The sequence below is a fragment of the Elephas maximus genome, chromosome 11, assembly GCF_024166365.1.
Source record: "Elephas maximus indicus isolate mEleMax1 chromosome 11, mEleMax1 primary haplotype, whole genome shotgun sequence".
In the NCBI taxonomy this organism is placed as follows: Eukaryota; Metazoa; Chordata; class Mammalia; order Proboscidea; family Elephantidae; genus Elephas; species Elephas maximus.
Window position 1 is genome coordinate 26142772 of NC_064829.1, and position 27579 is coordinate 26170350.

General features: G+C 42.2%; 1 protein-coding gene across 1 annotated transcript in view; it reads left to right on the forward strand.

Annotated features, from left to right (window-relative positions):
• The window catches only part of COLEC12 (collectin subfamily member 12), a 241575-nt gene that overhangs the window by 15128 nt on the left and 198868 nt on the right, over window positions 1-27579 (forward strand). Inside the window, exon 2 of the mRNA XM_049901010.1 lies at window positions 6322-6372. Within this exon, the coding sequence (XP_049756967.1) occupies window positions 6322-6372 (51 nt within the window). The remainder of the gene's footprint in view (window positions 1-6321; window positions 6373-27579) is intronic.

The following is a 27579-nucleotide window of genomic DNA, read 5'->3' on the forward strand; positions in this document are numbered from 1 at the left end:
CAAGGCTCGAAGAATAAATCAGCAGCAGAACTCTGTTCAGCATTCTCTCTAGCGAATGTGGCCCTGTGCCAGTTACTAAGGAAAGTAAAAAAATAAAAATAGCATTTCAAAATAATGAAGCAGAATACAGTGTAGACTGTAGGTATGAAAATGCTAAAATACAGTTATGGAAGCCATGAAAATATGTGCTGGTAGATATAAATCTTAAACACTTTTTGTTATTTAATATGTGAAGGTTGCTTCTTCCCTGCAGACAAACTGCTGTCAGAGGCAGGGATCAAGTTATGGCCACGACAGAACTGAGGTCTTAAATCTTAACTAAATCCTTACTCATGGAGGAGTCTACAGTTATGTGGCTTTTACTGTGTCAAAGACACATTTTGAAAAGTGGCAAGTTGCTAAGGAGACTGGTCTAGAAAGAATATCCTTATTCAGGCATATCACCTTTGCAGGCCCCTGATACTGTAAAGACAACCTGGGACACATTTAGCTTAGGTTTGCAGAGTGTGAGGAAAAGCATTTGAGAACAGAATATAACACTGCACTTAGTATCATTCTATTTGTCTTCATCAGAACCCACCTGTCAGCCGCTGTGGGCCCTATCATGGCCTTTTGCTCTCTAAAGCATTCAGTCATTAAGAATACTTGACCACTCACCCTCTTCTGTGGTTATCGTAGCCTGACATAGGTTGTCCACGCAACCACAAGCTCCATTAGTTCTTGCCCCTTTCCTCAATTCTCTAACTCTCTGGAGCTCTCTCTTTCTGCTTAACCCCGCCGCCAGCCTGAATTGGCTGTTTTTAACTGAGCAGCTGGGAAAATTTGAGCTTTGGATGAACACTTAAGCTTATAAACTACATGCTTTTACCTGCCCTAGCTCTACCCAAAACCTGTTGCCATCGAGTTGATTCCGACTCATAGCAACCCTATAGGACAGAGTGAACTGCCCCATTAGAGTGTCCAAGGAGTGCCTGGTGGATTTGAAATGCTGACCATTTTTGATTAGCAGGCATAGCTCTTAAACACTGTGCCACCAGGGTTTCAGCCTTGCTTGCAGAAAGTGAAGAGGACTTGAAGCACTTACTGATGAAGAGCAAAGACCACGGTCTTCAGTATGGATTACACCTCAACATAGGGAAAGCAAAAATCCTCACAACTGGACCAATAAACAACATCATGATAAACGGAGAAAAGATTGAAGTTATTAAGACATCATTTTTACTTGGATCCACCATCAACACCCATGGAAGCAGCAGTCAAGAAATCAAAAGATGCATTGCACTGAGCAGATCGGCTGCAAAAGACCTCTTTAAAGTGTTGAAAAGGAAAGACGTCACCTTGAGGACTAAGGTGCGCCTGACCCAAGCCACGTCTTTTCAGGCGCCTCATATGCATGTGAAAGCTGGACAATGAATAGGGAAGACAGAAGAAGAATTGATGCCTTTGAATTGTCGTGCTGGCAAAGAATATTGAATATACCAGGGACTGCCAAAAGAACGGACAAATCTGTCTTAGAGGAAGTACAACCAGAATACTCCTTAGAAGCAAGGATGATGAGACTACATCTCACGTACTTTGGACATGTTATCAGAAGGGATCAGGCCCTGGAGAAGGACATCATGCTTGGTAAAGTAAAGGGTCATCAAAAAAGAGGAAGACCCTCAATGAGATGGATTTGACACAGTGCCTGCAACAACGGGCTCAAGCATAACAACAATTGTGCAGGGTCGCTATGTGTTGGAACCACCTTAACAACACCTAACAACAACAACAAGACCTACCCAACCTTAAGGATATCATAGTCTCCTTTTTATCAAACATTTTAAATTTATTTTGGTGAAAATATGCACAGCAAAAGATACACCATTTCAACAGTTTCCACATGACAATTTGGTGATGTTGATTACATTCTTCAAGTTATGCAACCATTCTCACTATCCTTTTCCAAATTATTCCACCGCCATTAACATAAACTCAGTGCCCCCTAAGCCTCTCTTCTAATCTTTTGAGTTGTTGTCAATCTGATCCCACACAGATACGTCAGGAATGAACAAAAATCAACACAATTTATTGTCAAAGAGGATTCTAAAGTCAACTTTTGAAAACATTGATTGAAACATCGAACAAGTGTTTTTTTTCTCTCTCAGCACTTCTCCAATTTTCTAATAGTTTATGAATTTTTAAGAGAGATGTAAAGAAAACTGTGTTTTCCAAGTCTGCTGCTTTCCATCAAAGAAAAAATGTTGAGAAAGGCTGAATTAATGCACTTTCTCTGTGAGACCTTTGCTGATAATTCCAGGTAAAAATTATCTGTAGTCCTTTATTTGAATTCCTGTGTCTCACGTGATTTCCACACTTATTTTATAGTTGTATGAGATAGGGGAGTTTTTATTCTTTTAATAGCTGTTGCAAGAATTCCTAACCCTTTTGGGAAGAGGGTTAAGACAAGAAGCAGAAAATCTCTTTGACCTTATCAGTGGCTGCCTGTAAGGCCTTTGTTTTGTTGAAGCCATGGTAGGCTTGAACATGTTAATTTGGAGGTAGAATCAGGGGCAGTGCTGAATTGCTTTCATAATAAAAATGTGAGAAATTTGAAGTTCCCAGGGAAATACTGGAGAGAGGAGTCAGTCAGACTAGATGTTGCAATGAGGAAAGATAATATCAGTGAAGAAAAGAAAAAAAGGGGGGGAGGGGGACTAGTGATGGAGAACAGAAGTGTCTACCAGGAATTTTGGACTGTTTGCTGTGAGGGGCGCAGCATCAGCCTGCTCTCCTGCCTCTACTGTGAAGTCCTCAGTGATGTGTCCCTGGCCCACCCCCATGTGGGTGTGAGTGGGTTCTTGTGCAGCATTGGCACGGAGTGGAGGGACTAGAGCTGGCAGGGGGAAGCTGATATGGGGTGGCATCATTATGTATGTTTGTGTCTCATCCATTTCACTAGACTATAAGCATCTATTGAATGATTGAGTGGGTTTATATGCAGAAGCAGCAGGATAAGGGTTTCTTTCTAACTGTGAATAGACTACTGAGCACTTGGGTGCTAAAGAAAAGGTGGGCAGTTCAAATCCACCAGCTGTTCCCTGGAAACCCTATGGGGCAGTTACACTCTGTCATATAGGGTCACCATGAGTCGGAATCAACTCGACGGCAATTTTTTTTTGTTATTTGTTTGTTTTCAGCCATTAATATGATAGAATTATTTACCAAACAGGTACATAGTAGGGGCCTACTATGTATTTGTTGAACTCACTGAATCAATGAGAAAGGTGCTATTCTCTTGGTTGTAAGCACGTTCTTCCATATAGAAAGAACTAAAATTTAGTCCCTGATAAAAGAGAACTCCTTTATTTATGAGATGTGGCTTCCTAGATTTCACACCAAGATCTCGCCCCTGTCCTCAGAATCAGGAAACAGTGGCAAAATTATCACATTCTACTCTTCATTAGAAGTAACTGCCCTTTCACATGTGTTTTTTAGCACTTTATAACAAACTAGTATTCCAAGATTCACCACATTGCATTATTAATATCATACATCTTGGGTAGTTTCCATGACATCTCAAGGTTCAAAGATAGCCAGGTCACGTGTCCTATTTGGGGGTCAAAAATGGCCATCCTAGAGGCTCCATGCCCCCTAGGTGCCTCTCTTCTCCAGCCTGTCAGCTTTTTGAGGGAAGGGACCCCATGTCACTCATCTCTGAAGCACCCCACCCCCTACCTTGCTCTGGCCATAGTGAGAGCTGCATACATGATTTTGAACTTGGCACATGGAGGAAGCTGGATGCTGGTATAGCAATGTGACCAGTTCAGGGATGGTTAGTCAGGGCTCCCTGGGAAGGCCTGGCCTTGACACCTCTTGTTTTTCATCAGAAGTGTCCTTTAATTGCATAATTTATATGAAATTGTGTCTGCACAATGCTCACTCTTTCCCAAACCCACACCTAGCAGAATTGTATAAGAAATTGCATCTTCTCCATGTTATTTTTGTTAATTGCCGTCAAGTTGGCCCCCAACTCATGCTGCCCTATTCTGTACCATCCGTGTGATCAGTTGCTGATTGGACTGTTGTGGTCAATAGGGTTTTCACTGGCTGATTTTTGAAAGTAGATCTTCAGGCCTTTCTTCCTAGTCCTTCTTAGTTTGGAAGCTCTCTGCCGAAACCTGTTCAGCATCACAGCAACATACAAGCTTCCGTTGACAGACGAGTGGTAGCTGTGCATGAGGCACATTGCTGGGAATCAAACGTGGGTCTTTCACATGGAAAGCAAGAATTCTACCACTGAACCACCGTGCTTCACGTCAACATGAAACGAAACCAAACCAAACCTGTTGCCATGGAGTCAATTCCAACATAAAGCGTAGGAGAGAGTAGGACAGAGTAGAACTGCCCCATAGGGTTTCCAAGACTGTAATATTTTTTTTTTTTTTTAATTTAGATTAAAAAACTTTTTTTTTAATTGTGCTTTAAGTGAAAGTTTACAAATCAAGTCAGTCTCTCATACAAAAATTTATACGCACCTCGCTATGTACTCCTAGTTGCTCTCCCCCTAATGAGATAGCACACTCCTCTCCACCCTGTATTCCCCGTGTCCGTTCAGCCAGCTTCTGTCCCCCTCTGCCTTCTCATCTCACCTCCAGACAGGAGCAGCCTGCATAGTCTCATGTGTCTACTTGAGCCAGGAAGCTCATTCTTCACCAGTATCATTTTCTATCTTACAGTCGATTCCAATCCCTGTCTGAAGAGTTGGCTTTGGGAATGATTCTTGTCTCGGCTAACAGAAGGTCTGGGGACCATGACCTCCAGGGTCCTTCTAGTCTCAGTCAGACCATTAAGTCTGGTCTTTTTACGAGAATCTGAGGTCTGCATCCCACTGTTCTCCTGCTCCATGAGGGATTCTCTGTTGTGTTCCTTGTCAGGGCAGTCATCAGTTGTAGCCAGGTACCATCTAGTTCTTCCAGTCTCAGGCTGAGTGTAGTCTCTGATTTATGTGGCCCTTTCTGTCTCTTGGGTTCATAATTACCTTGTGTCTTTGGTGTTCTTTCTCCTTTGCTCCAGGTGGGTTGAGACCAATTGATGCATCTTAGATGGCTGCTTGCTAGTGTTTAAGACCCCAGACGCCACTGACCAAAGTGGAATGCAGAATGTTTTCTTAATAGATTTTATTGTGCCAGTTGACCTAGATGTCCCCTGAAACCATGGTCCCCAAACCCCTGCCCCTGCTACTCTGGCCTTCAAAGCATTCGGTTTATACAAGAAACTTCTTTGGAATGCCATAATCTTTATGGAAGCAGACTGCCACGTCTTTCTCCCTCAGAGTGACTGGTGGGTTCGAACTGCTGACCTTTCAATTAGTGGCTGAGCACTTAACCACTGTGCCACCAGGGCTTCTTATGTCACCATTGTTTTGCTGGGTACCATCAAGTAGATTCTGATTCATAGCAACCCTGTAAGACAGAGTAGAAGTTCCTCATAGGGTTTCCAAGGCAGTAAACTTTTACAGGAGAATATCACCAGGTCTTTGTCCTACAGAGCCTCTGGGTAGGTTTGAACCGCTGACCTTTTGGTTAGCAGCTGAGTACTTTAGGGAAGCAATTCTAGGCCTTTTGGTAGAAAGCTTGGCTGACTAATATCTCTCTTGTTTTCACAGTGGCCCTACATATAGAAATTCCCACAGCAAGGTCGTATTTTGAAATGTATTTTCTAGAAACCATCTGTTGGTCCCAAAATCTTCCAATGGAAGGAGAATGAGGAAAAGTTTTGTCACTGCAGAAGCCCTGCCAGGCCTCCTGAGATGTGACAGTTGGTGGGAGAGAGGACCCCAGAGCACAGGCATCTGAAAGATAGGGTCTTAGCGTCGCTTACATGAAGGTAACTTGACCACTTGGACAATTGATCATTCATTCATTCATTCAACAAAATGTATTAAGCCCCGGCTCTGTGGCAGGTACTGTACTGCTCACAGGATGCACGAAGACAGCAATGAACTCACACACACACAAATAAATGACAAAAATATCAGCTCGTGATAGTAAAATAACGTGGTGTGACATGGAGTGGCTGGGTGATCAGGAAAGGCATCTCGAAGGCATCACCCTTGTATCTGAAATCTGAATAAGAAGTCACATAAAGATCAGGAGGAAGAGCACTCCAGGCAGAGGGAACAGCCAATGTGGGGACCCTGTGGCAGACAGGAGCTTGGTGTGTCCCAGGAGCAGAGAAGGCCACTGTGGCAAGCATTGTGGGCTAGGGAGCGGTTGTACCCTGCCTGGCCCTGTGTTCTGTGTCCCTTGTTAACACTGTGGCTTTTTTTTTCTCTTGCAGACGACTTTGCAGAGGAGGAGGAGGTGCAGTCCTTCGGTTACAAGAGGTTTGGTGAGTTACAACGCAGCACATTTCCCTCTCTATGCTCCATCTGGGACCCAGGGAAAGATTCAGAGACTGTAACAGGTCCATGGCTGGGCTTTGCCGCTGAAGGACATTTTTGGCTCTGAGCTCCAGTTTTGGTCGGGATTGGAGTTTCTATGTAACAAGTGGATGATTGCTCACAACCATGGATTTCTCACCACTGTGGGGGCCATGGCACAGGAGCAGCACCCGCGGAAACGGGTGGGATGCACGTGGGGTCTGCCGGGTGCAAAGCAGGTGCCTAGTAAGACAAACATGGTGGGAAAGGTACATCTGTGACTTGGCAGGAGCATGGTACATGGACTTTATCTATTTTGCTATCTTTTAGAAAACATATTTTTTCCATGCTTCACCTGTTGGCTCAGGCCTCATGCATTGGTGTTAGCGGGTGAGTGAGGCAGAAGCTTCCCCCAGGAAGCTTCAGGCTACTACAGAGCAGACACTCTCCCCCAAGATGTCCATGTCCTAGTCCCCAGAACCTATGAATCGCACCTTACATGGCAAAAGGGACTTTGCAGATGTGATTAAGTTTAGGATCCTGAGATGGGGAGATGGTCCTGGATTATCCTGTGTGTAATCACAAGCGTCCTTATAGAGGGAGGCAGCAGGAGATTTGACTGCCAGGAGGAGAAGGGGAGTGATGATGGAAGCAGAGACTGGAGCGATGCACTTTGAAGGGGAAAGGGGCCATAAGCCAAGGAATTCTGACGGCCAGTAGAAGCTGAAAAAGGAAAGGAACTGGGTTCTCCCCTAGAGCCTCCAGAGGGAGTGCAGCCCTGCCAACACCTTAATTTCAGCCAACTTAAACTGATTTCAGACTTCTGGCCTTCAGAACTATAAGAGAAGATATTTATGGGTTTTTTTAAATTGTGTTTTAGATGAAGGTTTACAGAGCAAATTAGTTTCTCATTAAAGAGTTAACACATATTATTTTGACATTGGTTGCCAACCCTGCAATGTATCAACACTCTCCCCTTCTTGGCCTTGGGTTCCCCATTTCCATTCGTGCAGCTTTCCTGTTCCCTCCCGCCTTCTTGTCCTTGCCCCTGGGCTGGTGTGCCCATTTAGTCTCGTGTACATGGTTGAGTTATATGTATTATTGTTTGTTTTATGAGCCTGTCTAATCTTTGGCTGAAGAGTGACCCTCAGGAGTGACTTCAGAACTGAGTTAAAAGGGTCTCCGGGGGCCATACTCTTGGGGTTTCTCCAGTCTCTGTCAGACCAGTAAGTCTGGTCTTTTTTGTGAGTTTGAATTTTGCTCTACATTTTTCTCTGGCTCTGTCCGGGACCCTCTATTGTGATCCCTGTCAGATCAGTCGGTGGTGGTAGCCAGGCACCATCTGTTTGTGCTAGATTCAGTCTGGTGGAGGCTCTGGTAGTTGTGGTTCACATTTGTGTTGTTTTAATCCACCAAGTTCATGGTAATTTCTTACAGCGGCCACAGGAAACTCATACATGCTCCTCTGTGTCTTAGGGTGCAACACATGGTGCTCTTCTCTGCTTTAACCATGCTTCTCTGGTTTGCAGTTGGCTTTGAAATGCCAAGGGGAATTGCAACATTTTAAAGACAGTTCAAGGGAATGGAAGTTTTTGTGCAGCTTTTTTCCATGCCTTGGCCAGAGAAAATGAAGGATGGGGTGAAAAGAATGTGTGTGTGTGTGTGTTAGAGAGACAGAGAGACAGAGAGATCGAGCACGCGTGCGTGCATGAGAGAGAGAGAGGGAGAATGAGTATGAAAGAGAATAAATCTACTTCCTGCTGCTTAAAAAAAAAAATCCTGGCTGGATTTTGACTAAAGTTAACGACACTCAGCTGCTCTGGCTCACTAGTTGCTTTAGCATTTTTTCCTTCTGGATACACACTTCTACATTTCTTTCTGGGAAAAAGTAGGGCTTTAAAATGGAAATGCAGTGGCACCAAGCCCACAGCTGTCCATTCCTGCAGCCAGAGCAGCCTACTCACTGTACCTTCTCCCTCGCCCACGTTACTGTCCCGTGCCTACACAGTTAATCATTTCTGCGTTGGTACACTGTGGTGGTCTGCTTTCCCATCCTGCCTTCGCTGAAGGTGGCAGTAGGGCTGAAGAGAAAACCGAGAATTATAAAGTAAAACAAAACAAACAAATAGAAACACTGAAAGGCAGAAACCTAGAAGCAGGATTGGAGCACAGGCTAATAAAGAGGAAAATCAAACTTGTGAAAATAAGGCAAAATAAACATTGAGATGGCTGTATATTTTAGAAACCGTAGGAATATGAAGAACCAAGAGAAAAAGTTTCTTTAAAAGTGGTGACCTTGAGAAAAATTTTATTTAAAATTCCATGACCATCTGATGAGCTAGATGAGTGGGGATTTGGTGAAAAACACAAAAAACAGTAAGTTGCTGAAAGGATTTAATTTATGGAGGTTAAATAATGTGTGGGAATTTTGAACTGATGACTCAGAAGAGACATGATAGCAACTTACAAATACTGAAGAATATAAACAGAAAGGCCTGAAGAGGATGATACCAGGTGGTTCAGAGAGAGAGGGATGAAATTAAAATGGAAAGCCTGGAATAGGCTATGAAAGAGACATTCCTGACTGAGAATTCTTGGACTTGGCTTTTAGGCATAGCGATGGACAGGGCCTTTGAGAGGATTTAAATCAGCCTTTAATTTTACAGATACGGCAGTTGAGTCCCTGATAAATTAAGTGCTTGCCCAAGCAAGGTAGCAGGGGCTGAAGTTGGATTCCTGCTCTTCTAGCTTGCGGAAGGGCCCAGCAGTGAGGTGGAGGTGACCTCTCAACTTCTCTTTCCTGGAGGGGCACCCTGCAGCTCTGGAACCCTAATATGGACTGGATACCCAATCTGGCTCCACAGGGGAGACCTTGTAACTTGTACAGGGTTTAGGAACCTGGGCGTAGATTGGTACAAGGTAAATGGATTTTCATTTCGTAAGCAGTGGCCATAGCTGATCATTGAAACCAGCAGAGCCCAAGACTGCTTCCTTCAGGTATGGTTAAACTTTATCTGGTAAAGGAACACAAGGTCCCCTCCATTCAGGAGGTTGGAAATAAAGTGGCAGTTAGGGGTGTCCAGAGATGGAGCAGCCACTAGGCCCTGCCTCTCATTAGTCTTGTGACTTGAAACCAGTCACTTAAACTTTCGGGCCTCTGATTCTGCATCTGCCCAATGAGCGGAGATACCTGCCAAGGTAGGTAAGTCTACCTCACAGGGCTTTGGTGAGGCTAAAAGAGATACCGGATGGACAAGTCCAAGTCTATAAAAATGCAGAGTGCTGTTAGCCACCTCCTGAGATTTGGGGCTGTTATCACTTTGTGGACGTTTTGGTATCACCATTCTAGAATATCAAAGTGTGACTGGCCTGAAACCTCATTCCTGAAGAGATGTACAGGTGTAAGTCACCTCTGAGCATATTGTAGCCTTTTTTTGGCAAATAGACTGGATAACATATGGGGCTTAGTCATTCTCTAATTTTAGGTATGTCTTGCTTTATGCAAATACAAAAAACACAATCTGAACTTAGACTACAGATGAAAGAGGAGTTACTTATTTGCAGGGTAAAGAGCCCATTGTTTTGGCAACTTATTAAAGGCCAAGCTTGTTTCCAAAGAATGTAATTCATGTATCGGTATTCGACACATTTGCTACCTAAAGGCTCTTTACATAGTAATAATGTGCTTTTTCCTATATTTCAAATATCAATACAATATTAAAATAAAGAGCAAAGGAAGCGATCTTCTCCAGTGATATATTGCTGTATTATTTTAGTATAGTCATCCTTTGTTTATTCAGGGTTCATTATTGTATTTTAATCTCTGTTTGTCTTCAGACTTTCTATGTGTCACACTTGTCAGCCTCTTTCTCAAAGATGTCTGGAGAAGAGGTAGAATTAAGTCTTGGTTTTGCCACTTATTTGCTCCTTGACAAAAGCTTTGATGAGAGGAAACTTTGAAGGGTTAACTGAATGAGCATTTCCAGACTTCAGTCAGGCTTTGAGGGTCAGAATTTCTTGGCCTCAGGATGCAGAGCTATTGGGATGTAACTGTAGTTACAATTTGGCAAAGTTCGTTGCAGACATGGCACACTGGTGTATTAATTTTTATTCTCTACAGATGTAATATGATATATACTCTAATTACATCTTTCTACTTGCTTCCCAGTTATTGTTTTCTTTAAAATATAAAAAAAAAAAAATTTTTTTTTTTTTTATCACACCTAACTCTAGAATCCTTTATTATTATAATTAGCAGAAGGGGAAAGAAAATGAGTTCCTCTTCTGAGGGATTTCATTATAACACTTGGTATTTGTGATTAAAGTGATCCAAAAAGGTTTCCTCAAACCTGCAGTTAGTCGTCTGATTAACATGGATGATTCAAGTTTGTTTTTTCTTAAATATTTTCATTAAAATGGTATGGAGTAGGAGGAAAGAAGAATGTCATTCCAGTTCCAAGGGATAGCCCATTGCCATTGGGTCGATTCCGACTCATAGCAACCCTATAGGACAGAGTAGAACTGCCCCATAGAGTTTTCCAAGGAGATAAGTGCATCAAAATTACATAGAAAAAGGGGAGAAGTGTGGGAAGATGGGCTGAGTTCAGATTCTGCCTTTTCACCTACGTAGAAGTGATGATAACAAACCCAACTTGTGTTTGTGTATCACTTTTTCTTTCCAAAGAGCCTGGACATTAGAGCCTGATGTGTGGATTTGGATCAGAGTTCCAGCACTCACCAACTGTGTGACCTTGGATGAATTAGTGTCTAAGTTTTTAAAGTCTCAGTTTCCTCATTTGTAAAGTTTGGGTCATAATAGGCTTACTCCATAGGGTTGTTGTGAAAATTAAATGTGAGAATGGATTAGCCTAGTCCCTGGCACACTGTAAGCATCCCATACGTGTTGACCGTAATTCTAAAGTTGGTATTCCTCCTTAAACCTATTGGACCTACTGCTTGAACATGTAGTAGGCCTGTGGAATCTTCTGGAGCCCAGGTGGTTAAGAACTTGGCCGCTAACTAAAAGGTCGGTAGTTGGAATCCACCAGCTGCTCCTTGGAAACCCTATCAGGCAGTTCTACTCTGTCCAGTGGGGTCCCTATGAGCCAGAATTGACTCGAGGGCCACAGGTTTGGTTTTTTGGTTTTGGAGTCTTCTGGTTTCCAGCACCTTTATGGATTCTTGATCCATCACCCTTCCTGATTTACTGCTAACAACTGGGAGAGATGAGAAGGCCTGGGAAGTCTCAGGCTTTCTGCCCCTAGCACCCTCATGGGCAGTGTGAGAGCCCAATGGAGAGTACCCCCAGGATATCCCAGGCTTCCCTTTGGAGTCCTGCCTGCTTTGCCCATTTCTGTGCAGGGGGAGCACTGGGCTGACTTTGTTTCATGATCATATGGATTCTCTTGTATTGTTTTTGGAATATAATCTAGCATAATACTAGGATGTCCAAAGCTGGAATGATGGAGAAGCAAGAGATACATGGCTCAGCCTATGAAAGTGATGGGTACAGCGAGCTGTGGGCAGCTGGAAACACTTGCTGTTCGTATTTGACAAACAAAGCTTTGACAAAGTTGTTTCCTTGAGACTCAGCTATAGGAATTATTAGCATTTTTTATGAGAAAAAAAACTGAAAAATTGCAAACTGTGAAACAGTAACAGAGAGTAAGAGGAAGCATTCTTTATGGAGTAGAGCTCAAGTGTTTTGTAAAAACTAAGTGAAAAACTTCTAAGGAAACTAATGAAAAACTATTTAGGGGTTATAGTCCAGAGTGTCCGTGGGTGGTACAAATTGTTAATGGGCTCGGCTGCTAACTGAAAAGTTAGAGTCAACCCAGAGATACTTTGGAAGAAAGGCCTGGCGATTGACTTCCAAAAAATCAGCCACGGAGCGCAGTTCTACTCTGAAATGCAGGGCATTGCCATGAGTTGTAGTCACCTCACCAGCACCTGGTTGGTTAGTGGAATGTTGGCGTGCTTTCTTAACATAGATAGTGACAATACAGATGGTTGGCTTATAATCCAAAACAGGGGTATCCTTTGCCTTTGACCTTCAGGTTACTAAGTGTTCACCAGTGTTGAATAATTGTTTACCCACAACTGCACAGGCCTCTGTATATGTATAATCTCTAACAAGCTAGGCTCTTTCCTTTCCCTTTGTTCCCTTGAAAAATAATTCCAGACTAGTAAGAATATTTTTTAATAGTTTAACATACACAGTGCTGGGCATGTTGAAGCAGCCTGAGAAATATGCATTGATTAGAGCCCAGCCCTGTCCTGAATCCTCACCCCCATCCTACTGTGCATTCCACCATCCCCTCCTTCCACGCCATCCTCCAAAGAGGTAAACATATGACACTTCAACTCGGTGGCTCTGGTTAAATCATTGAGCTACTTCTTGCTGAGAAGTTTAGAGGTACTGAATGTCTTGAAGTATAGAGGATCACTTGGGCTTCTGAAAGATAAAAACACATATATGCTTAGCCACATATGTGCCATTTCTGAGGCACGTGGCGAGTATCTGCTTTCAATGCAGAGAGGTTTTACCCAGAGGATGCAGAGCCACCTTTGGGAAGCTGTGCAAGACAAACACTTGGATGCTTCCACTTCTGGTTGCTTGGGCGTGGAGGCCAGGCTGCCTGCCTCTCTTCCCAGGACTCTTCTCAGGAGCCAGGCTTCATCTGGGGATTTGGAGGAGGCGCCACTTTGAAGTCCTCCACCTCTAACAACAAAGGAGGGCTCCAGGCATTCCTCTCACCGCTGCCCTTTAGAAGGCTGACACCAGCAGAGTTAACCCCTTTCCCTGATAAGAATGCCAGGAATTTCCATCATTTCCTGTGGGGAATGACTAAATAAGCCCAGCGTGAGGCTGCCCTTTCAGCAGCACCTTTTCCAAACATCTCTAAATGGAAAGGGCACAGCATCAGGGGAAGGAATGACACTGAGAAGAGAGATAAGTTCAGGGCAAGAGGACAGGAGTTTGCCTGGGTGCTGCCTGTGGGAGTTCTTTGAAATGTTCAAAGCCATATTCATCAGTTAGTGGGAGGGTTTTATTTATTCCGTCTTGCAAATCCCAATGGAATTGATATTTCTATTTTGTAAGAATTTGGTGTCAGATGGCATGTGGAGAAGTAGGCGCAAAAGAAATGCTCAGGCAGAACTAGCTCGAAGGGGGTCCCAGAATCAGGACCCACAGAATAACTCAGCCAGCCTCTTCGACCCTCTGCTTCCAGTGAGGCAGGGTGCTGCTCTTGAGATGACAGGAAGGGAGTTTTCTTGCCTTCGCTTTATTTTAAATAACCTGAGGAGATTTCATAATTTGTGTCATAGATGATATTCACAACCTTTCTTGGCAATGCTGTGTGTCCATGTTTTACTGTTTTTACCGTCAAGAAGTGCTTCTTACTGATTAGGCCAGATCCTCCCTTTCTAGTCTTTCTTGCTCACCAATACGTATTTGTTCAACACCACAGTCGCATATGAGCTTTTTTTTTTTTTTTTACCATTTTCCTAGTAAATAAACCATGAAGCATACTTGAATATCTACTATGTGCTACCTGGTTTCCCACCTAGTTCATTTAATTGTCCTAAGAGTCCTTAAAGGTAGGAACGAGCTGTAGTTTACAAACTGGAACTCACAATACGTTGCCTGTTGTAGATATTTCACACAGGTGAGATCGTACAATATCTGTCTTTTGTGATTGTTTACTTCACTTATGGTGATGAAAAATTTGGCAATGGATATTGGTGACGGTTCTTCAACATGATTAATGTAGTGACACTAAAGTATTGAATTGACAAATGTTGTGTTATATATGTTTACAACAACAACAGCAAAAAGTGAAAAACAAACCTAAAGCTCACAAGAGAAGTGTGTGGCTAACTTTCGAGTGTCAGTGGGACTTCAAAGCCAGTGGTCTCTCTATTCCACCATGGCTGATAGGCACCCAGTCATATCCATTGTCAGAGCACCCCAAGACTTTGTTGGGAAAATAAATGATCACTGATGTATGTAGATGAAGTCAGCAGCTGCTTATACATGGTCTTATATTTCATAGTTCCTAAGTATGTATAGTACTGAACACTTGAGCCCTGAGTTTTCCAACCATTTCAAGGATAACTCCCACCCACCCACCTCTACCTTCCCTGGTTTTCATCCACTTATGAATCCTGGTAAGGATATGGGGAGGAAGAAGAGAGGGAATTATTTGTTTTTCCTGCAATTAGGTTGAAGCTGAATGTGGCTTGTTTTTATTTTTGGAAAAATTAAAGAAAAAATCCACTCAGCCGTTTTTTGTTAACACAGCATGAAGATATTAGGTTATTCCCAATGTTTGGTTGTTGTGGGTAGGGTGGGAAAGAATTATTCTTTTTGGTAGCAACTCCAAGCAACTTGAAACAGATGAACTCTGAAACTTCCTTAAAAGATTTGAATTGTTCATTTGAAAGTCCCTGGGATAAGGAAGAAAACCCTGGTGGCATAGTGGTTAAGAGCCGTGGCTGCTGACCAAAAGGTCAGCAGTTTGAATCCACCAGCTGCTCCTTGGAAACCCTGTGGAGCAGTTCTACTCTGTCCTATAGGGTCACTATGAGTCGGAATCGATTCGACAGCAACGGTTTTGGTTTTTGGTGTTTTGGGATACGGAAAGCTGTCCTAGAATCATTGATTTTGAGGGAAGCCCGCAGTCCTCAGCGAGCTGTGAGCAGGAGTATTTATTTTCCTCCCACTGTCCCCCTCGGTGCCCTTGATCCTCCAGTCCACACTGTGGTGGCGTGGTTAGGAAGCAGGCGGCAGAGCTGGACGGTCCCGGTTCACACACTGGCCTTGCCACTTACCAGCAAGTCACCCAACCTCGCCAAGCCTCACGTTTCTGTCTGTGAAATAACAATGGGAAGAATACCTTCCTTGAAGAGTGATTATAAAACCCAGAAATAATATATGCCAGGGACGAGGTACATAGTGTGGTAGCTACTTTTGAGTTAACTCCGCCTCACGGTGACGTTACATACAGCAGGATGAAATGTTGCCCAGCTCTGTGTCTTCCTCACAGTCACCAGCATGTTGGAGTCCATTGTTGTCGCTGTTGTGCCAATCCATCTTACTGAGGGTCTCCCCTTGCCATCGCTGGCCTTCTGCATCAACAAACGTGTCCTCCTCCAGTGATTGATCCTTCCTGATGATGTATGCAAAGCAAACGAGTCAGGCAGTGTTCTCTTGTGATCCATGGGGTTTCATTGGCTAATTTTCACAACCAGATCACCAGGCCTTTCTTCCTTGTCTGTCTTAGTCTGAAAGCTCTGCTGAAACCTATCCACCAAGGGTGGTATTTGAAATACCAGTGGCATAGCTTCTAGCGTCACTGCAGCATGCAAACCACCACAGTATGGTGAGCTGACAGCTGAGTGGTGGGGGCATGTAGTAGGTCCTCACTAAACTGTGGCTTTTATTAAACTGCTGAGTGCTCTCAACCCTCTTGCTCTCTTTCCCTTCCTCTCCCCAGACCCCAGTGCCCCTTGTTTGGTATCACCTCGGCTCTCCCTGTGTGGAATCTAGCCCAGACCTGTCTAACCAGTCGGTAGTCCCTTACGCTCTCTGGTTCTTCCCACATCACTTCCTCCCTCCATCAGAATTTCAGTGCCTTAACTCCTGTATTCTCTGCTCTGCATCAGGGCCATGATTTGTTTGGGCCCTTTGTTCAGTGGAATCTATTTGTCATGGATTGAATTGTGTCCCCAATAAATATGTGTATCAATTTGGCTATGCCATGATTCACAGTATTGTGTGATTGTCCACCATGTTGTCATCTGATGTGATTTTCCTGTGTGTTGTAAATCCTGCCTCTATGATATTAATGAGACGGGATCAGTGGCAGTTAAGTTAACGAGGTGGGACTCAATCTGCAAGATTAGATTATGTCTTAAACCAATCTCTTTTGAGATATAAAAGAGAGAAGGGAGCAGAGAAACATGGCAACCTGATATCATCAAGGAAGCAGTGCTGGAAGCAGAGCACATCCTTTGGACCTGATGTCCCTGCGCTGAGAAGCTCCTAGACCAGGGGAAGATTGATGACAAGGACTTCTCCCCAGTGCAGACAGAGAGATAAAGCCTTCCCCTGGAGCCGGCACCCCAAATTTGGACTTCTGGCCTCCTAGATTGTGAGAAAATAAATTTCTCTTTGTTAAGGCCATCTACTTGTGGTATTTCTGTTATAGCAGCACAAGATAACTAAGACACTGTTATTGCAGGGCTTTTGTAATATAAAGGCTCATTGACCATCTGCAAAGCATACCAGGGATGGGAGCTGCCTTCATGGAGAGGAGGCAGAGTATGGTGGTTAAGAGAATGTAAGCTGGAGCCAGACTGCCTAGGTTCAGTTTCCAGCTTTGCCACTTACTAGCAAGATAACTTTAGACAAGTTAACCTCTCAGTGCCTCAGCATCCTCATCTGAAAAATGGGGATACTTATAGTATCTACCTGTAGGGTTATTGTGAGAACTGAGTGAGTTAATAGAAGAAACTATGTAAATGTTTACTGTTGTTACTACTCAGCTTATCCTAGGGATGAGGCCAGCTCTGGGTTCATTTTAGCCACTCATCTAGTGTGGTGCTTTTCCAGGGCATGGTGTCCCAGGATTCCTGGTTTAGTAACCCCCTTTGTCTTTGGTGGATTTGATCCCTCACCTGACCTAGAAATCTGTGCTGCCACACAGGTGTCACAACGTACTACATAATCTGCAGCACCATTCTGCTAATCCAAGCCCTACCTGTGCAGCACCTGAAAGCCTGGTGCTGTGTTGTCTGTCCAGTAGTGTAGCCACTAGCCACATGTGGCTGTTTAAATTAAGATTAAATAAAATAAAAAATTCCGTTCCTCAGTCACACCTGCCACACACTTCCAGGGCTCAGCAGCCGCATGTGACAAATGGCTACCCTTTTGAAAAGCATAGATTACAGCACATTTTCCTATCATCACATTAAGTTCTTGTGGACAGTACTAGCTATTCCAATGCTCGTGAGTGTTCCTGTGATTTTCCTAGATACCATGGCTATTTAAAAAATCTTAATGGAAAGTCTGAGAATTATACATTCATTCTGTATTTTGATTTATTTTTATCACCAGTGTCAGCATTGCAATTTGGCATTGACTTAATTGTGGTTTAGTTAATTGAGTTTTCTTATGAAGCAGGAAAGAAAAATCTTTTCATATTAAGGAAATGAATTTTCTTTCCCACTGATTGTTTTTCTGTAAATTTTTATGCACCAGAGTTTTAAAAACATAATGCAGGCTTCCTTCGAAATTAAAATTTGGGGCAAAATTAAAAGTATGCAATCTTTCCTTTAAATGTCGTTCTTAGTTATAAAGTTAAAATTTGAGCTTAGAAACATAAAATCTCTTATTTAGTCTGTCAAAATCATAATGTTTTGAAGGGTACATTTTCCCTGTTTGACATTCAGTTAATATTTAGCGAGTACTTTCTCTATGCCAATCTATGGTCTGTATTCTGGGAATACACGACAAGTAGACAAAAGGTGGGCCTTCAGGTAACCCTTGGGCTGGTGGGTGAGGCAGGACAAGAATGGACTGCAGGATCTGGTCTGATCAGGGCTGAGATAGTCTGGTCTCTGGTTTGATCAGGGCTGAGACAGCCTGGGACCTCTTGCTTTAAAACTTCATGTGAGAAACATCTCATAACATGGAGGAATCTGGAAGGCATTATGCTGAGTGGAATTAGTCAGTTGCAAAAGGACAAATACTGTGTGAGACCACTATTATAAGAACTCAAGAAAAAGTTGAAACACAGAAAAAAATATTCTTTGATGGTTATGAGGGTGAAGAGGGTGGGAGAGGGGTATTCACTAATTGGATAGTAGACAAGATGTATTTTTGGTGAAGGGAAAGACAGCACACAATATTGGGAAGGTCAGCACAACTGGGCTAAACCAAAAGCTAAGAAGTTTCCTGAATACAACCAAACACTTTGAAGGCCAGAGAGGCAGGTACGGGGGTCTGGGGACCATGGTTTCAGGGGACATTTAAGTCAATTGGCATAACAAAATGTGTAAGAAGACATTCTGCATCCCACTTTGGTCAGTGGCGTCTGGGGTCTTAAAAGCTTATGAGCAGCCATCTAAGATGCATCAATTGGTCTCAACCCACGTGGGGCAAAGGAGAATGAAGAACATCAAAGACACAAGGTAAATATGATCCCAAGAGACAGAAAGGGCCACATAAACCAGAGACTACATCAGCTTGAGACTGGAAGAACTAGATGGTGCCCAGCTACCACTGACGATTGCCCTGACAAGGAACACAACAGAGAATCCCTAATGGAGCAGGAGAACAGTGAGATGCAGATCTCAAATTCTCTTAAAAAGTCTAGACTTAATAGTCTGACTGAGACTGGAGGGACCCCAAAGATCGTGACCCCCAGATCCTCTGTTAGTCCAAGACTAAAACCATTCCCGAAGCCAACTCTTCAGACACAGATTGGACTGGAGTATAAGACAGAAAATGATACTGGTGAGGAGAGAGCTTCTTGGCTCAAGTAGACACATGAGACTATGTGGGCAGCTCCTGTCTGGAGGCGAGATGAGAAGGCAGAGGGGACAGGAGCTGGTTGAATAAATGCAGGGAATACAGGGTAGAGAGGAGGAATGTGCTGGCACATTAGGAGGAGAGCCGCTAGGCTTACATAGCAAGGTGTGTATAAGTTTTTTTTATGAGAGACTGACTTGAATTGTAAACTTTTACTTAAAACACAAGCACACACAAAAACTTCATGTAAATTAGGCTGAGTGAAAGAAGCCAGACACAAAAGGCCACGTATTGTATGATTACATTTATATGAAAAGTCCAGAGCAGGTTGGCTCTGACTCATGTATAACAGAACGAAACGTTAACCGGGTCCTGTGCCATCTTATGATCCTTGGTATGCCTGAGGCCATTACTGTGGCTATCGTGTCAATCCATCTCCTTGTGGGTTTGTCTCATTTTCACTGACCCTTTAATTTACCAAACATGATGCCTTTTTCTAGCCATTGGTCCTTCCTGATGACGTGCCCAAAGTAAATGAGCCAAGGCCTCATTATCCTCATTTCTAAGGAGCATTCTGGTTGTATTTCTTCTAAGACTGAGTTATTTGTTCTTCTGGTAGTCCACAGTGTATTCAGTATTCTTCACCGACACCATAATTCAGATGCATCAATTCTCCTTCTGTCTTTCTTTTTTTTTTTTTTAATTGCTCAGCTTTTGCATGCATATGAGTGATAGAAAAGACCACAGCTTGAGTCAGGTGTATTTTAGTCATCAAAGTGACATCTTTGCTTTTTAAAACTTTAAGGAGGTCTTTTGCGGAAGATTTGCCCAATGCAATACATGGATGTTGCTTCCATGGATGTTGATTGTTGCTGGTGCTGTGGATGTTGATTGTTGATCCAAGTAGAATGAAATTGTTGACAACTTCATTTTTTTTCTCCATTTATCGTGGTGTTGTTTATCTGTCCATTTATGAGGATTTTCGTTTCCTTCACATTCAGGTGAAATCCATACTGAAGGCCATGATCTTTGACTTTGATCAGTAAGTGCTTCAAGTTATCTTCTTTTTCAGCAAGTAAGGTTGTGTCATCTGCATATCGCAGGTTATTAATGAGTCTTCCTCCAATCCTAATGCCACGTTCTTCTTCATATAGTCCAGCTTCTTGGATTATTTGCTCAGCATACAGATTGAATAAAGTGAAAGGGTACAACCCTGCTGCATACCTTTTTGGGGTTTCTTTTTGAGGTGATGAAAATATTATGGAATTAGGTAATAGTGATGGTTGCGCAACTTTTTGCCTGTAGTAAAAAACACTGAAGTGTTTAAAAAATAAATAAAAGAACACAGAAGATAAAGTTTCCAAAAAAAAAAAAAATCAGACAGAAGGTCTAAAACTGGTTCATAGGTTATTCCCTCAGAAAAGCATTTTCCATGGAAGAAAACTAGAGGTCACTTCAAAATGAAAATCAAAGAGTTTAGTCTCAGATTCCCTGGATACAAACATTTTGTTTTCCTACCTTTAGTGATCCCGTTATATGTTCCAGAGTACGCATGTTGGTAAGCGTAAGTCAGTTTTGCCTTCACAAAGCTCCCTTTCTGGTCACAGATGGCTGCAACAATTCCAGGAGGACGAAAGAGACAGGCTTTGCTTCAGTGTCTTCTTTTTGGGAGCAAGGAAATGTCCCCAGAAGGCCTTCAGTAGACTTGTCCTCACATCTCATTAGCCAACAAGGAGTCACGAGTTCTTCCCTAAATCAGTTATAGACAAAGGGAATGGGCTGGTTCTGGTTGACTTGGGCTGTTTGGGGTGGCGTAGATACTGGGGAATAAGCAGTCTGACCACTATTATAGTACATCATTATATGTATGTATTTATAAATTAATAATAATTTCATATTAAATTAAAAATAATTTATTATTGATTAATAATAATTCAAGCAGAGCCTGACCCATTATTTTTTAAAATAATTTAGTCCATTTATAAAATTATGTTTTATATAAAGCATTTTAAAATTCAGCTTATTCACAAAATCATTACAAGTTTACTTATAAATGATTTATAATTGTGTTAAAAATGGTGCTAACCAAAACCAAACTCCTTTCTGTCAAGTTGATTCTGACTCCTAGTGACCCTATAGGACAGAGTAGAACTGTCCCATGGGGTTTCCAAGGAGTGGCTGGTGGATTCGAACTGCTAAACTTTTGGTTAGCAGCCAACCTTTTAACCATTACACCATCAGGGCTCCAAGGTGCTAAATTCTCAGAAACCTGAAAGTTTTTAGTTTTTGAGAGTTTATTAAAAAAAAAAAAAAACAGAAGAAATCAGTGTGGCAGAGAAGTGAATGAATGAATAAAAGTGATTTTGATTTACAGAGGTTAGTATCCTCTATAGCGTTAAGCAGATTTTAAGACAAACTTTTTTTTTTTTTACCCCCAGAAGAACTAAAAAAAAAGGGAAAAAAGAAAAAAAGATGGAGAAAGTCCTGAATCTTAGTGAATAACTTTTGCCACATGAAACATTGTGAAATTGGTCTCCTGTTCTGAGTCATCACTATAAACACTTTTTGCTTCTCCTGATATTTCATTTTTATCCTTTTTATAGCATTTGAAAACTGACATTTGGCCCCGATTGAGACAGGCTTCCTTTTTATACACTAGGGTTTTCTTTCTTTTTTTTTTTTACTGGCGTGACTATTTCCATATACAGATCAATTTCTTTCACATGCTGCAAAAGATGAAGGAATTTAGACTTGTCAGGAAAACAGGAAAATTGAGCTCAAAAGTCTGTACAGGGTTCTGGCAGAAATCCAGCCTGCATTCTCCTTCTAAATGCCTAAAGATGTTACGTATTTGTTAATGTTGGAAATAACCTGTGTAACATGTCCTTGTTCTGTGAAGCAGGAAAATGTACAAGTAAAATCATTGCTGACATTTAGTCTTTGACTCGTCAATCTAAATATTAGAATGCAGCAGCGGTATGAATGAGAGGAGAAAGATGTGACATTCTGCCCCCATAGACTTTACAGCCTTGGAAACCCTGTGGGGTCACTATGAGTAAGAATCAACTCAACGGCAGTGGTAGTAGGTATCGGTGAGAGAGAATTAACTTTACTCTTCCTCCTCGTTAAAAATACCTGTGTGTTTTATCTTGTTTTGTACTTGTAAGAAAAAGTTCTTATAATCGCTCTTATTTAGTACTTTAGCTGGGCCATTTGATAAGGAATATCAACATATAGTGAATGAATGCTACACCTCAGGATTTACATAGAAATCTTCCTGTTGCCTGGTTTTTGGAAAGAATCAAGGGGAAATATGAATACCTTGTAATGTTGATGAGCATTCGCTGAATACTTGCCATGGGCCATGAACTGGGATACAGAGCTGAAGGTCCCTGCTCTTCAATGTTTTATTTATTAGTATCATTTATAATTCATTTTTTAATTACAGAAAGCCTTATGAAAACAAAAGTGTTCTCCTAAAGTTGTATGCTGGTAGTGATGCCTCATAAAAGGCTTCCCCAAAAGAGCCTTAAGGTATGTGTAGAATAGTTGCTGCCATTTTCTGATGGAAGTGATATGAAATAGCATGTCAGAGATTCACATTTAAGTTCTGCAGGTGTTAGTTTTTGTTGTTGTTAGGTGCCCTGGAGTCAGTTCTGACTCATAGTGACCCTATGCACAACAGAACGAAACAGTGCCTAGTCCTGCACCATCCTTACATTCGTTGCTATGTTTGAGCCCATTGCTGGAGCCACTGTGTCAATCCACCCCACTGAGGGTCTTCCTCTTCTCCGCTGACCCAGTACTTTGCCAAGCATGATGTCCTTCTCCAGGGACTGATCCCTCCTGACAACATGCACAAAGTATGTAAGATGCAGTCTCACCTTCCTTGCTTCTAAGGAGCATTCTGGTTGCACTTCTTCCAAGACACATTTGTTCATTCTTTTGGCAGTCCATGGTATATTCAATATTCTTCGTCAGCACCACAATTCAAAGGCGTCAGTTATTCTTCGGTCTTCCTTATTCATTGTCCAGTTTTCACATGCTTATGATGCGATTAAAAAGACCATGGCTTGGGTCAGGCACACCTTAGTCTACAGGGTGACATCCCTGCTTTTCAACACTTTAAAAAGGTCCTTTGCAGCAGATTTACCCAATGCAATGCGCTGTTTGATTTCTTGACTGCTGCTTCCAATGTGTAGAATAGGGGCTGCCATTTTGTGATGGAAGAGATATGAAATAGCATGTCAGAGATTCACATTTAAGCTCTGTAGGTGGGAGTGGAAAAAAGAAAACAAAACAGGTTGAGGGAAAAGTACATTGGCTCAGAGGAGAGGTGAGTGAAACAGTAATGGGAATTTGGGGGTGCGGAGATGCAGGGATGGAAGACTAGCCTTAAGCAATGCCCTTTGCTTGGAGAAAGTATGTACTTCATGAGATTTACTGAGAAATTTGCTGAGAAGCAAGGCAGGACTCATGGGAAAACGCCATTCTTAGTCAATGCAGTATGAAAATGATGTGACATTTATTAGCCATTTATAATGTGTTGGGCATCATACACAATAAAGGAGGGATGGCCTTTTGCCTCTGGGAGTTTAGAATTTAATGAAAAGCAGACATATTTCTCAAACAGCAGCACATTTGCATACAGGAAAAATATCAACCAGCTATACCATTTGCTTCCCCTCCCACCAGCAGAATTTCAAATGGCACAATAGAGGGCACCACATGCTAGATGGAATGTTAGCTGCCTCTTCTTTCTGTCTCTGGTGTTGGGATAAGTTAGGTGTTGGCAAAATGTCAGTGGTTCTGGAATAAGGTTGGGACCCCCTGTCTACCATCTCTGTCTGTCTGTGCAAGTGAAGAGAGCGTGTAACTCCCTCTCCTTTGGCCCACAGAGAAGGGTCAGGACTAGGTGTGAGAATGTGTTTGATGTCAGCCCATGAAAGAAGGTGGGAAGGTAATTTCCGTCTCCATATGTCCTACATAGCATCTTCCACAGCTGTTCTTAAGCTGCTGCCATGTGAATCCACCCTGTTTATTAACAGCAGCTCGATTCATTTGAAATACCATTCAGAAAGTACGCAATCCAGTAATTTGGTTCAGAAGCACTGACTGTTTGTTCCACTTTTGATAGACCAAAATGTACTTCCTGTAAACAGAGACGCCTGTGAATAAGGATGCCAGTGGGCCTGAGTAGCCTTGAGCAAGTCAGGTTGTATCACAAAGCTGCAATTTTCTCGTTAACGAAAATAGGGATAACAAGATGGCCTGTGCTCCAGGGCCATGGTGAGGATTAATAAGGTGAGGGAACCATGTAGCACTTAGAAGGTCCTTCGTAAGTCCTTGCTATTAATCAGAAGAGAAAGAGGAAAATAGAGACCTAGATTTTTTAAAATTATATTCTGAGCTTAGTACTTCATTTGTGCATGTGCTCTATATATGTGCGCACACACACGTATACAGGTGTGTGTATCACTACGTATTTGAAGAGTTCTGAATTGAACTGTCTACCTTTGTGAATTTTGAAAGCTTATGTAAGCTCACTGGGTCTCAAATAAGCTCTTCTGCAAAATAAAGGGGTTGGAAAAGATGATTTTGAGAGTTTCTTTAAGCCATAAAATATTACAGGTTTGCATCTGTAATGTGATTTAGGGTTCAAGAGTTTATATTGCCACTACATTTGATTTTTTAAAAAACGTATTGGTTTCTACTTTCCTTTTATTTACTCCAACGTCTCAAAATAAATAGTTTGGTTCCCTCATTTCAGATATTTTCCCCAGGTATCTGCATGTATTGGTGGCTGGAAAGCTCTTTTCTCATTATTTTTGTTCAAAATCTTAATACTCTCATAACTGTGGTTTTCCATTTGGTTATCTGTTCCTTTCTTATAACTATATAAATATTGAAGCATTTTCTAGGCTTAAGTGTTTTGAACCAACTTTATTCTAGATTTCTAGACTCAGACATGGAAGATATTCTTCCCTCCAAGCTTCACGAAATCAATGAGTAATTGTCAATACACACGTCTGCAAGTTTAATAAAAAGCACAATGCTGTCATTAATAATAATCTCAAGAAAATTGGGCAGTTTCTCTAAATTCAGTGATCTGTTCATATTTTTCGTATTATGAAATTTTCTTTGTGATTCTCCTGTTAATGAAAGACATATTGAACGCAAACATAAATCCACTAGTTGTCAACAAAGGAAAAATTACATTAGCCATGCCCCTTCTTGAGAAGATGGCCCACTGGGAGCTGTGATGGTCTCACCTTTGCTGGTTAGTGACCAAGTGTAAGAATCCACAAAAAAGTGTACCAGGGGTCCTCTGTGTCTTGGGGCTTTTTTTTTTCCTCCTCCAAGATCGTGGTTCTGTAAAATGAGAAAGTTCATGCTTAAGCCTTGTAGTGAGCTAGTCCTTTTCACAGCTGGGAAATTATTAGTTCAGTTCTCTCTCTCTGCTTTTTTGTAAATAGCTAACCTCACTTTGAAAATTGTGAGTCAGAGTTAGAATGGAGGGAAGAAAGGAATGAAAGAAGGGAGCCAATGAGGAAGGAAGGAAAGAGTATTAGAATTAGTTTCCTATTTATAATTGCAATCAACATGTAGAAAGGATGGTTCTGATAAAAGTCTTCTTTTTTTCCTTGCTGTGCACCTAGGTGGATTTAGGTGCACCCAGAGCTGAGAAGAGATGAAGGATTTGGAGTTCCTGAGGTACTGAAGGAAGAGTAAGGAAAGGAGATAGAGGAGGGAAGAAAAAGAAGGCTGAAGGCAGCAGAGAGTTCTAGGCTGAGCGATGGGTGTTGGTGTCAGGCGATCTTATTTAGTTCTCAGGGGCCAGGGATCATAGGAAAAAGGGAAGTGAGAAACCCCTCACATACTTGTAATTATTTACTTTTTTATTTAATGTCTTTTTTCCCCTGCCATGTGATAAGGTCAGTGAGGAAAGAGAGAGTGTCTGGCTTATTCACCAGTATACTTAGGACAGTTCCTTGGCTCAACAAATGCAAAGGATGGGTAACATTTGTTGAGTGTGTGTTGTACTCAGTGCCTTTCTGTGAATCTGGCCAGCTTCTTCCTGAAGCGCCTGCGTGTGGACTAAGAAAATATCTGAAGTTGATTTCTAGGGGGACCAGAGGCCTAGACCCCAAATCAAGTCATAGCACACAGGCTTAAATCCCTCTCTGCTTTTTTTGTTTTGTTTTATTTTTAAATGTGTGCTAGCATTGTGGAGGATTCAGAAGAATAGTAGGTGATGGGCTTGCTTTCAGTAACATTTCAATCAAGTTAAGAGGTCAGGGGTCATGTGAAAGATAAAAGACAAGCAGAGGCTCCATCTGAGAGGTAAGATGACAAACCACAGCCAACGTTGGGGGAGGGAGGCAGGGCCAGAGAATTTCTGGTGTCAGTTTAGAAGATGACAGAGGGAGGGAAGCAAGGACCTAATCTGGGGGCCCTGAAAATCTCTATCTGAGATAGGTCCAGGTAACTGCTCCTTTAGAAAGATGCTGGGAAGGTCCTTTTGCTTCAAAATAGTACCTCTGCCTGAATTTATTTATTTGTCTGTATAGTTAATAGGCCTCTTTCAAAGTCCAAATACGCTAGGGAGTTTTAGGAAGACGGTGGTTACTAATGGTCATCTGCACGTTAATGTGAACTGTTTAATCGGGCATCTTTCACCCTAAAATCCAGCTGAAATCAGCAAGTTTTTCTGTATGTTTTTTAAAGTTCTTATTTCAGAGAAATGAAAAGGTGAAGGAGCTTTGGCTTTAAGAGCCTGGAGTTGGGGAAGACGCATTTTAAGATATGGGGCAGGAGCTCAGAAATGTGTGTGTGAAATACAAACTTTCCAGAATTAACCATTTTGTTTAGTTCTGTTCCTATCTCCATTTCTTCTCAGAAAGCAAGTAAGAGTCATCTTTAGACAGGCTTGAGGGAGAATCCGATCCCAAGAGCATGTCCCTTTAAATATGAGGTCTCCAAAGTGACAAAGCCCATGCTTTGGAAAGCCTGAGAGTGAGTCAGCTTCTCTGGGCTGCGGTCCTGAGCCCCTGTCTGCTGGAAGGACGCCTCAACCAAGTTCTGTGAAACAGGTTACCTTTCAACAGAAATTGATGAGTTCTTGTATTTGCATAAGTCTTGGCCTTACAATGAGAGTTCATGGAATAAAACTCCAGAAACATCTGTTGTGTACCTAGTACATCTGAGCCAACTAAGACCTAGGATTGAATTGCTAAAGCATGCACCAGTATTTATAGCGCTCAGAGTCCAGCAGGGGCAAACAGAAGTCAATGTATCCATGTCATAGTTGGGAAAATGCCTTAAAGGAAATAAAGGATAGGTAGAGGACCCAGATCCTGGTGATATTAATTCTGCAGAGAGTGGAGAAGCCCATGATCAGGGGAAGCAATAGAGGCCTGCCATTTAAAAGGACGTTAAAATGAGGATGTCCTCTAGCCCTAAGTGGGGGGAAGAGCCTCAGGCAAAAGAAACAAAATGAAAATATATCACCAGCATCAACGAGCATTAAGTACCTGTCTTCTCTGGAGATGGACTGGGACCTGTCCATGGTAGGGAAACACACACCCTTAGCCAGAGGTGGCCACCATCTCAGGGATCAAAATTCAAGTGGCAGTCG